Raw genomic sequence first — 11,850 nt, 5'->3', positions numbered from 1 at the left:
ACGTGGTCGATCTCAGCCAAATGAGAGTCCAGTGTTGGCTGCCTCAAAAGGATGTCGTCCACGTAGATCAGTGTCCCACGCTCGTGGGCGTCTGGACATGCTTTGTTCAAAAAGATGTTGAACTCTGCAGGTGAGTTAGCGTAGCCAAAGGGACACCTGGTAAAGGTGTATTGTCGGCTGCCAAAAGTGAAAGCTAGTTTGTGTTGGTCCTCGGCGCGCACAGGGATGGTCCAAAAACCAGAGGCGACGTCGAGGGTCGAGAAGTACTTACCATCGGTGACCTTTGGCAGTTCCTGATGGAGCTGAGTCATTGGCCACCTGGATAAGGGTACTTGTTTATTTAGCTTCCTATAGTCTATGGTAAGTCTCCACTTACCATTTGGTTTTAAAACTGGCCATAGAGGCGCAGAGTAGGTGCTATTACATTGTTTGATTATACCTTTGACCAAAAGGTCATCAATGATCTCCTGGACAGGCTTGTATGCTGCCAGAGGGATCTTGTATTGTCTGACAAATGTTGGCGGTGCGTTGGGTGGGGTTGGGATTCTCACTGCGTGGAGTGAGGTCAACCCACAATCTGTTGAATCAGTTGCAAATGACTTTTCATATTTTAAAAGAACTTGGCGAAGTTTGTCTCTTTCTTCATCAGATGTCAGAGCGTCGGCTTGTGCGACCACCTGATCAATCTGTGATGAGACTGATAAGGGTTCTTGCTCCTTGGGGAGCTCCAACGAATCCCTTCCTGAGTCGTCGGGCCTGTCTATGGGTGAAACACCATAGGTTTGAGGTCCTTGGTCGACGTCATTGGTTGAGAAAAGAGCTATGGCCTGTGTTGGTTCCGTGAACCATACTGGCCCAGCTTCCTGACTCGGTACCAGGTTATCTGGGAGTCCTCCCAGAAATGGAATGCCTAGTTCAAAATCATGAAAGTCGGTTGAAATCAACCATCCTAGCCTAGTCTTTTTTGGGATCAGCACCTCATCCATGCCAGTGTTACACACAGCAATAGATGTGGTTCTGGAGTCAAGACTCACCTGGTTCGTGGCTTCCACGGACAGTCCCAAGTTGAAAAATGCAGGAGAGGGTTGAAAATATGCCTGTTTATGGCTAATAGCTTGTCCAGCTATTATGTGGATTCGCACCATTAGGTTAATCACCTGTGGTGGTACTGTGGTGTCTTGGTTGCTAGCAACCTGGCAGGCCTCTGGAATGGTCTGCCCAGCCTTAAGGCTCGCTGTGTCTAGCACAGGAGGATCCTTTGTGGCTGGTTTGAGGGACCACAGCACCTTGTTGATGGTGTCCACATGGACACCTAGCCTTACCAAAATGTCAGAGCCTATATAGGATGCATGTGGTAAGTTTTGGATAACGAGAAACGGGTGAACCAGTTCTCGTTGATTCCAGTTCAGTTTCAGGTTAATGACTCCTTCTGCGGTCATTACCTGTGAACTAGTGGGAACTAATGGAAAGCGGAAAGCTTTTTTAATTAGTTCTAGACCAACGTGTTTGTGAACCAAGGTTTCGTAGAAAGCTCGGTTAATTGCTGATTTATCTGTCCACAGAGACAGAACAGCATCGTTGGTGTGGGACCCTTGGATCTCTACACCCTTAACTACCAGTGGTAGGTAGTGTTTGGTGGACTCTGACTGCTCCAGCTCACAGAGGAGGCTGTCTTGTTGAGTCAGAGTTTGGACCTCTCGGGTTTCTTTGGTTTCACATGGTGTCAGAGGAGTACTCACCGGGCTCGTGTCCTCGGCTGAGGAGTCCTTTGTGCCTTCCGCGGTACCTGCTGTTGGGCAGTCTGTGTCACACTCCGGAGGCGTATCGATTGGCAGTGGCTTGCTCACTGTTGTCCACATTGTTTGATCACCATAATCTATAATCGCGCCGAAGCGATTTATAAAATCTTGGCCAACCAAAAATGGGAATGAGTCAACATGGGTCACGTGTACCGGGTGGTACAGTGTCATATTGCCAATCTGCATGTGAACCATTGCTATAGCTGTCAGGGTTGTTTTCTTTTCTGAGAGACCCTGCATTTCTATAGCACATTCAGAGAGAGGTATTATCCTGTTAACACTGGCAGCGGCCGTCCTCAGCTCCTCGAACAGTTTAGCTGACATAATTGTTATGTCTGCCCCACCGTCCAAGAGTGCTTCGTGTGTGAGGACACCTTCGAGTGTTACTGACAGGTACGCCTTTTTGGCGACCCCCCTTCTGATAAAGTTACACAGAAACCTTTTGGGTTTTTTCTGACGCTTCTTCACGCGTTCAGCCTTATCTGTGTAATCTTGGTTTGTCTGAACCGTCAGCACAGCAGAAGCTGTTTCTGAGTGTTCAGCTTGCGATGACTCGTCATCGTTCGTGTGTGTGTTTACCCCCCCTTCTTCCGATGAGGGGTTGTTTGAGGCAACAACAGCAATGTCTTGGTCGTGTATTTCACCGACATCTGTTATGTTGTCATTCGCGCCCTCGGATGTAATAGGAATTACATTACTGCAAAGTGCTCCTGGTTGGGTTCCCGTGTCAGTGTGTTTCAAAGTTTCTAACAACCTGCGTAGTTTCTCTGTCTCTTCCGAGCTCAGAGGTGTAGGGCCTTGTTTCTGGAACTTTTGTGATTTTTTCGCCTCGGTTCGTTTCATCCGAGGTGGGGGACGGTCAGGTACGTCTTGCGGGGGTTCCTTTACGTACTGCCCCTGACGATATGGTTTCTCATATCGTTGCGTCCTGCGCCCACCCATTTTTCGATAATCACTGGCTTCCTCTGAAAGAGGAGCCTTTTTGTCCCAGCGTGCACCTTCAGGACGCGGTTTGTTAGCTTGAACAGACTGTTTTCTCTCTTTCTTAGGAGGAGGCGGCGAAGCACGTCGTCCTTCTAGTTCAAGAGGGAGGGGTTTAACCTTTACACTAGGAAACACTTCTATGGGCGTCTTAGCATGAGAACATGCTTCAAACACATTCACAGCACACTGCTTAATCTCATTGATGGATTTTTCTCTGAAATTTGCCATCATTTGTACTGATTTTTTAAAATCAGAGTGGAGATTTTTGCTGAAAACAAACTTAAAACCATCATCTTCTTCCATTCCGGTCTCATTTCTGTTACCAAAATAAGCCTGGAAGATTCTTTTGTAATAAACTTTTGGATGTTCAGTTTTACCCTGCGTGACCTTGTCTGCAGCCGGGAAACCAGCAGGTCCCGTGCAGGGGTCGTACTCTCTGATCAAAGCTTCACACAGAAGGTTGTAATCCCTCTTCGTTGCATCAGGTAGACGCTCGATGAAGGTGAACACCTCTCTGTCCGAAGTGAGCCGTATCAGACTGATCTTATCCTCTGTCGTAGCATTAGGATAAGATCTCAATCTGAACTCCAGATCTTTGAGATACGCTTTTGTTCCAGCTGACCCCATGGGTCCGGGAACAAAACGTTGTACATATTTTGAGATTTTCTGCAAATCATCCATTGAAGGAGACTGTATCAATGGTCTAACTTGTGTGACTGGTGGTGCAGACTGGTCAAGGCCTGCCCCTACCGCCCATGGTGGGGGTGGGGGTGGCTGATGAGGGTTGGTAGGAGGAGGTGCATATTGGTGCAGGTCTGTCCCCACCCTCCGAGATGGGGGTGGAGAGTACTGCATGGTGTCAGGAGGAAGAGGTGCAAGTGGGTGCAGGTCTGTCCCTACCACCCGTGGTGGGGATGGAGATGACTGCATGGTGTATACCGATTCAGTGAGATGATATCGGTGCAGGTCCATCCCCGCCGCCCGAGATGGGGTTGGGGGTGGCCGCATGGCGTTAAGGTGAGGAGGTGCAACAGCACCTGTCTGGGGTGGCTGTAGCTGACCCTGTTCGTTTCCGAGTCTCAAACCAGCTAGCTCCATGTCAGAAATCAGGTTTGTAGCTGTAGCAAGCCTCTCCTCACAAGCTGTTAGGCGCGCCTGTATTGACTGATTTTCACTTTGTAATTTCAGCCAATTTCTGAGTATTATCTCCTTGTCTGCTTTGCAATCGTCCCGTTCCTTTAATGCCACCTGCAACTGTGCTTGTAACATATTGTTATCTGCACACGCGGCTTCGTACACCTGCTCCTTAGCCCTAATCCTCTCCTCATATGATTGAGCCTGTTCTGACAGCTCAGTCTTTGAGAGGTCCCTATCAGTCTGAATTTGTTGTTTCAGCAACTCAGATGCATTCAACAATTCGTCACACCTCTCCTTTTTAGACTCATATCCGTTGAACAGCAAGGTATTTCGTTCAACCATACGGTCCAGTTCCGCCTTCAGAAGCAGAGCAATCTTTGCCAACCGTTCACGGCTGGATTTCGTGTCCTCCTTCACTTTAGCTGCTTTTGACAACGTCTGCAGCTCCTCATATCTTTGATCGTCATCAAGGTCTAGCAATTTCTCTAATTGGTTACCAACAATTGAATTTGTTAAAATGTGTAACGCTGTCTGGACAGCATCTCCGGATTGTAAGGGGTCAGTGTTTTCATCTTCGTCCGCCATTATCTGCTATTTAGAAATTAAATAGGAGATGTAAATGTTCATGTGGGTAAAAGATCATAATTGTACAGTTTTCATAACATCGCTGTGGTGAAGCAACGGAAAAATCATGGCCGTATGATTTTTCCTGATTGATTGCTTATGTTGTTATTTTCATAATTTGCCAAATTAATGTAAATGTTTGATGTTAAATTTTGATTCTGTAAATAAATGACCGCATTCATTTTGATGGGTCAAATATAAATGACGTCTCACGTTTGCATTTCCTTAAATTCAATGCACGTTTTATTCAGTCCAGAAAAATGAGGAATCCGTGTTAAATGATGAATATATCTGAGCATCTGTTCATCTACATTGTTAATAAAAAGTTCTAAAAAAATTAAAAAAACAGAACACTTGCCCTGCAGTCCACACATCAGACCAGCCTACTAAGAAATATCCAAACCCTCCTGCAGCCACGCTGCATGCGCCTGATTTTAATTCGCTCGTGACAAATTCCTTCATTTCTCATCATTTGTCATGGCGTCAACGGAGGAGGACGAGATCGCTTGCCTCTTGGGGAAAAAAAACTAAAAAGGTTATTAAACCAGATCAGGGATGAAGAAGGGAAATTTAATACATTGGTGTCTCATACAAACAGTCCATCGCCAGGCAGTTTATTGTGCGACACAGAGTACGCATACACGGTTGCCCCGCGGGCGTGTGCTTTGACTCCAATCCTGTACGCGCGAGTATACTGGAGGCTTAATCGTGCTAACGGGGTTAACACAACGTCCAAATATCTGTGGTAAAACTCACCCAAGTGCTATCGACTATTAGCTTCTCAATGTCAGAAATGACAACTTGTAACTCGGGTAATGTTACGTTGGAAAAATATCTCCAACTGCGGACTATGTAGCGAGGCTCAACATAGTCCAAAAATCTTTGGAATCCGACATCCGCACCAACGGAAATAAAAACTTCCACACCACCGACATTTTGAATTTTCCTCTCTGCTGTGAGATCAGGTAGGCGTGCGTGACGTCATCACATTGTGCTGCCGCTACAGGCATCCTTGTCACTGGTTGTCAGCGCCTTTTATATCAGTGAGTTATTTTGATGGAATGGCCGATATTGAACTTTAACTCTAATATCGGCCGATAATATCGTGTATCCCTACTTCAAATCTTTAGATCTGTTTACAACTTTTTACTGCTCTTTTCACAGTTTGTTCTGGTTCAGCTTCTTGCAGCTTCCTTGTGCAAATTTAAACTCTTTCAGCTAATTTCAGCTGTTTTGTGCTCCTTTCAGATTCTTTCTGCTAACTACAACATTTTCTGTGCTTCTTCTGCTTTCTGCTAATTCCAGCCTCGGCTCTTTTCAGCTTATTTCTGAAAAATGCTGTTTTTCTGCTACTATTTAGCTGTTTTTCGGCACGTTTTAGTTTTTTCATCTAATTCCACATTTTTTGCAGTAATTAAAAAAAAAAGTCTAATAAATTCAGCAAAAGTGCTCTCTCTCCACTTCCCTTTTGTTATTTTAAGCTTGTTTCTGCTTTTTACCTATTTTCCAGCTGTTTTTTTTTTTTTTTATTGTTTTTTTTTTTTTTACTAGTTATTAATTTCTTTCTGCTAATTTCAGCTTGTTATGCTCCTTTCAGCTTGTTTCTGCTAGTTTCTGCTTTTCAGCTACCTTTTAGCTGTTTTTGTGTTAAATTTAGCATTTTCAGCTAATTCCACATTTTTAGCTCATTTCATTCCACTTCCTTTTGGTAGATTTAAGCTTCTTTCTGCCTCTTTAGCTACTTTTCACCAATTATTTTAGCTAATTTCTTAATTTTTGTCGTACTTTCTGTTTATTTAAACCTAATTCTGCAAATGTGTTTCCTGCTTTCTTATGGTAACTTAAGCTTGTTCTTCATTTCAGCTACATTTCAGCATGTCTTTTTTTAGATAATTTCAGCTGTTTTCCAGCAAGTTCTTCAGCCATATGCTTTCACACTGCATTTTTTTTTTTTTTTTATTTGTTACTTTGAAACGAGATCATTGCTTTTTATTTGTGCATCTTTTCTCTGCTACAGACTGAGCAGCTGGAGGAGAAGTTGAAGAAAGCCAAAGAGGAGATAAGCCAGTTAAAGTCTGACCTTGAAGAAAATTTCAAGCTGTTACAGGAGCTTCAGGCTGTGCAGGATGAGAAAGTGCCTCTGCAAACAAGCAGCGCTGGGAGCTCTGCACAGGAGGTGGAGAGGCTTCTTTCTGTGGTGGATTCTCTCACAGCAGAAAGAGACCAGCTCAAAGTGGACCTACAGGAAAATGTTGAGATGGTCAGTTGATGCGCAGTCTGCTGGTGATGTTAGCTGTCTTTGTGGCTGCTAACATAAATGTTTGTCTAACAGATGATTGAACATCAAGATGAGTTGAGGACAGCCCTAGAAAGAAATCGGGAGCAGAAAAAGACAATCAAACTCATGGAGTCTGAAAACGAACGGAGATTAAATGAACATCCAAATGTCCTTAGTTCACAGCTTGAGGAGCTCCAGGAAAATGTAAGACGTTTTCTTTTGTTACAAGAAGTCTTCCATGTTCTTATTCATACAACAACTATAATACCCATTTACCTTGAAATTAGGCTTTATACAGATCATGTTGTTGGATGCCCCCTAAAGGACTGACAGCCTGGTTGCAGCTTCATATAAGCCCAGCTGACATCGCAAGTTGTTTTTGTGGAGCGCACATGTTCCATACTGATGAAAAACTAGGGCCTAGTTTACATGACACAGTTTTTTTTTAGTTGGGCAGCACAGTAGAACAGTTTGTAGAGCTGCAGCCTCTCAGTGAGCATGTTGCCGGGTCAAATCCTGGTCTGGGGGCCTTCCTGGGTGGAGTTTGCATGTGTGGGTTTTCTCAGAGTACTCTGGTTTCCTCCCACAGACCAAAAACAAGCATGTTAGGCTGATTGGTAACTCTAAATTGTCCTTAGGTGTGAGCGCTAGAATTAATAATTGTTTGTCCCTGTGATGGACTTGTGACTCGTCCAAGGTGTCCCCTGTGACTGCTAGATATGGGCATCAGTGACTCCCGTGACCCGAAAAGGAAGAAACGGGTAAAGATAATGGATGGATGGATGGATGGATGTTTTGAGTGGAATTATAGCTTCATTGCTGCAGTTCAGCCATTCGTGTACACAGCAACAACGCTTGTTCTTTTAAACCGAATGTTTCCAAATCCAGGTCTGAGAGGAGGGTTTTCTGAGTACTCCTGCAGGTGTGTGAACTCGTGAGTGAACACCAGTCGACTGCAGTCTGTACTTTTTCTGAGCTTCTGCCAGAAGATGAACAACCCAAACAAGTAGAGCTTTAACTTTTGAGTATGCCAGTGATGTGTGTTTCAGGACCATTTTACTGAGATGGGAACATTTTGGAAGAATGGTGTTGTAAGATGTTTCTAACAAAACTGACAGTTATAATTTATAAAAAGCTGAAATAAGTACATTTACTAAATGTGATAAAATTAGAAAGCCACAATTTTGTTAGATTATTTAAAACACCTGTCCTAACACTAGGCTTTGGCACAAGCACCTTGTGAAATCCCCATTAGGAATTGTGAAAGCCATTTGGAAAAGGGTTTGACAATCATGAAACATAAATTTCAACATCCTACTATCTTGGTTAAAATATAGAGCAGGGCTATTCAACTAAATTGCTCAGGGGGCACAGTTACTGAAAGCCAAGAAGAAAGTTTGATTTATGATTGAAAATCTAGTTTTATTTAAGAATGAACCCACAGGTGAGCTGAATGGAGTTCACCCGTGGGCCTGATTTGGTCCCTGGGCTGCCAGTTGACTAGCCCTGATATAGAGGATTAACATGTGTGCCAGTGCTGCATGTTGAAGCCTTACAGTAAGTTGGATTTAATTACCTGACAGATGAGAACACTGAATGGGGAGCTTGAGAATCTGCGAGCAGAGAGAGATGCTCTGCTGTCTGAGAAGGAAGCCAGCAGTCAGACCAACACAAAGGAGATGGAGGAGCTGCAGCACAGAGTGACGTCTCTCATGGAGGAGAGAGATCAGCTGCAGGAGGCTCTGGAGGCACTGAGAGAGCAGGAGAAGCAGCTCAGAGCTGAGCTGGACGACAGGATACAGAAGGTTAGTTTCTGGGTATTTTTGACGACTTAAATTTTTTATTTTATTTTATTTTTTTATTATTTATTTAAATTCTAGCTGGTCCATAAAGAGAAAATAACGTTTTGTTCTTTGAACAACTTTTGTACAGTTGGCTCAAACCCAAATTGAGCGAGCAGTAATGGTGACCCGAGAGCTTCAGGCAGAGGATGGAACTCTAACACAACTTCAGCAAGAGGTAACTATGTTTAGTAGGACCGGTGATGTTCCATACTGTTTGTATGTTCAGACCAAATTAAACTGGTTGAACAAAACATGCTGAAAACATAATCTGTCCTGCTGCGAGAAAACCTCAGTTCACCATAAAATGGGATCTACTGTATTCCTAAAATCAGTCTGAGCCTGAGCACCATTGACTAAAACTACTGTCAGGATTTCTTAATGGAACAGCAACTTATCAGTCAAGTTATTTTTTTTTTTTTACAAACTATTGTTGAAATACATGGCAACCATGTTTTTCGTACTAAATCTACGCATTAGAGATTGCATGACACACAGTTTTATTTGTATTAAATTTGTCACCTTTTTATAAAGTAAGTGTTTTTTTTTTTGTTGGGTTTTTTTTTGTTTTTTTTTTCTCCAGTTTTACAGATTTTTTTTATGTAGTTTTCATTTAAAAGGCTTCAAGAGGAGAAACGCTCATCATAGCATCTACTTTCAGCTACGTAACGAAACGACACAACCTCATAGACGGGTATCTACTCAGAGGGTTTCATTGCATGGCATTTGAACACAATCTAAATATACAGGCTCAGTGTTCCAACACAATGCTCTGCCAGGATATGTTTTCTCTTTTTTGAGATTGAAGTGTTCTCAGTCTTTCGTGCCAAAGATCAATTTTCAACCTAACCTCTAAACATGGACGTGGACTGACTTAGTTGGAAAAATGGTAAAGAACTATGGAGCAGCAGCAGTTTACAGGTTGCCTGTTTTTAATATTTCTTCATATTGGATTGTGACCAGCTGCCGCCTCTCAGTGAGCATGTTGCTGGGTCAAATCCTGGTCCAGGGGCCTTTCTGTGTGGAGTTTGCATGTTCTCTCTGTGCATACATGGGTTTTCTCCACGTACTCCGGTTTCCTCACGCAGAACAAAAACATGCATGTTTGGCTGATTGGTAACTCTAAATTGTCCCTAGGTGTGAGTGAGAGAGTGAATGGTTGTTTGTCTCGTTTGTCTCTGTGTGTCCCTGTCCAGTATGTACCCCACCAAAAGGAAGAATCGGGTAAAGAAAATGGATGGATTGTGATCATTTTGGTCCACTCGAACCTAATTCTGTTCACTTCGAGATGAGCTCCAACAACAAAAAGGAAAAAATTGTGACATGCAAAGAATATTCAAGAATATCAAGCAAAACAAGAACAATATATATATTTTTTTTCATCCATTTTGATCTACTAAAAATGTGTGTTAACCTTTCCAGAGGTAATCTAGGCTGTTTTGTCATTTATAGCTTGCAGAGGCCAAATGCTGTCTGCAGTCTCTCCGGGATGAGTTCCAGACAAAGTTGGACCTATTAAACCTGTACGAGCAGAAAGAAGCAGATTTTAAGCAACAGGTATTTTCATTAAAAAAAAAATTTAACATTGAATTCCCAGTTTTAATATTTGAAGTTTTAACTGCAAAGTCTCTTTGAAACAGATTATGACTCTGACCGAGGAGCATTCAAATACGCTAGCAGAAAGAGATGCTCTGATTCTCGAGAAGAAAGAAAATGGTCCGTCCCAAACAGAGCAGTTGGAGAAGCTGCGGTGCAGAGTGATGTCTCTTAGTGAGCAGAGGGATCAGCTGCAGGAGACCCTGGACAGACAAAGAGAGGAGAAGAAGCAGCTCAGAGAAGAGCTGGAGGACAGGATGCAGATGGTAAAACCCCCAGTATGAACTGGTGTATGATTCCATAGTTGATAATCCGATGAGGATGAACGGAGTGGTTCTTTATGCCTTTTTTCTTTACAGCAGCTCTGAAAATCTGATGACTTTAATTTTACAACAGAAATAACTTGTTTACAAATGCCACACTCAAACTCTGTCATTATCCAGTTTTGATCATTAATGTTAAAATGCAGTTAATTTGCAGGATAATTTGACATGGTTGGGTCAAGACTAGCTTTCTTCTCTGATATGGGATTACTGGATTTTAGTTTAGTAAACTAGCCTGTAAAGCTAAAAAGATCACGTTAATGTTAGCAGGATGAAGATTCAGGGTGGCTTTGATCAAAACTCCTTGTTTTGAATCTAAAGGAAGATCCTAAAATATGAGATCCTTTTAAAATACTGGGAAGTGGTTAAATCCTCATGTTATATTTTAAAAATGAATATGTTTTTATAATTTATAAAATAAACATATAATTTTAATATATAAATGTATCATCTTTTGACTTTTCCCTCTTCAGGAGTTGCCACAGCGAGTCATCCTCCATCTCACTCTGTCCTCACTCCAATTATCTCCATGTCCTCTCTAACTGCATCAGTATATCTCCTCTTTGTCTTTTTCCTGGCAGCTGTATTGTTAACATCCTTCTACCAATATACCCACTGTCCCTCCTCTGGACATGTCCAAACCATCTCAGTCTGGCCTCTCTAACTTTATCTCCCAGTCCTTCAACCTGTACTGTACCTCTGATGATCTCATTCCTAATCTTATTTATATTCTAATATATTTTGTAAGTCCTAAAGGATAACAGTGTAAGGGCTGTGGTAAGCATCTTGTGTGTTACAGACTTGAAGCAGTTCTCTGTTTTTCTTTCATAGATGCAATGCGAGTTCCAGCAGCAGCTCATATCTAAACCACAGCCGTTGATGGATGAAGAAGCAGCATATCCACTGCAGGTTCAGTCACAAACTCTTTATATTCCTTCTTATTGGGTTCATTTCAGTCTCATTGTTTCCCCCTTTCCTTGAAACAAGGTTATTGCCATTAATTTGTTTACTCTGCTCCGTGCTCCAGATTGAACAGCTTCAAGAGATGTTGGAGAAAGCCAAAGAGGAGATTAGCCAGTTAAAGTTTGACCTTCAAGAAAATGTCAAGCTGGTGAGATTTATCTCCCTTTTTTGCTTTAAGTTTTAGGAACTAAATATTGTTTTACAGTATTAACTTTTACCACCCTTATAAGCATGTTATTTAAAATGTTTTTTTTATTTTTATTATTGTTATTGTAAGGTGATGGTTTGCATGAATAGTTGCTGGT

The 11,850-nt window shown here is 42.4% G+C and overlaps 1 protein-coding gene across 1 annotated transcript in view; it reads left to right on the top strand.

The window, feature by feature from the left end:
* The window catches only part of cenpe (centromere protein E), a 53,835-nt gene that overhangs the window by 24,989 nt on the left and 16,996 nt on the right, over positions 1–11,850 (top strand). Inside the window, 11 exon segments of the mRNA XM_037677819.1 lie at positions 3,194–3,196; positions 6,562–6,804; positions 6,877–7,026; positions 8,406–8,627; positions 8,755–8,841; positions 9,284–9,308; positions 9,940–10,012; positions 10,097–10,220; positions 10,304–10,525; positions 11,414–11,491; positions 11,610–11,693. Of these exon segments, the coding sequence (XP_037533747.1) occupies positions 3,194–3,196; positions 6,562–6,804; positions 6,877–7,026; positions 8,406–8,627; positions 8,755–8,841; positions 9,284–9,308; positions 9,940–10,012; positions 10,097–10,220; positions 10,304–10,525; positions 11,414–11,491; positions 11,610–11,693 (1,311 nt within the window).

Source organism: Nematolebias whitei, chromosome 6, assembly GCF_014905685.2.
Source record: "Nematolebias whitei isolate Nwh7 chromosome 6, NemWhi1, whole genome shotgun sequence".
NCBI lineage: Eukaryota > Metazoa > Chordata > Actinopteri > Cyprinodontiformes > Rivulidae > Nematolebias > Nematolebias whitei.
Note: the sequence above shows the minus strand (reverse complement) of the source record. Positions and strands in the feature narration are given on the sequence as shown.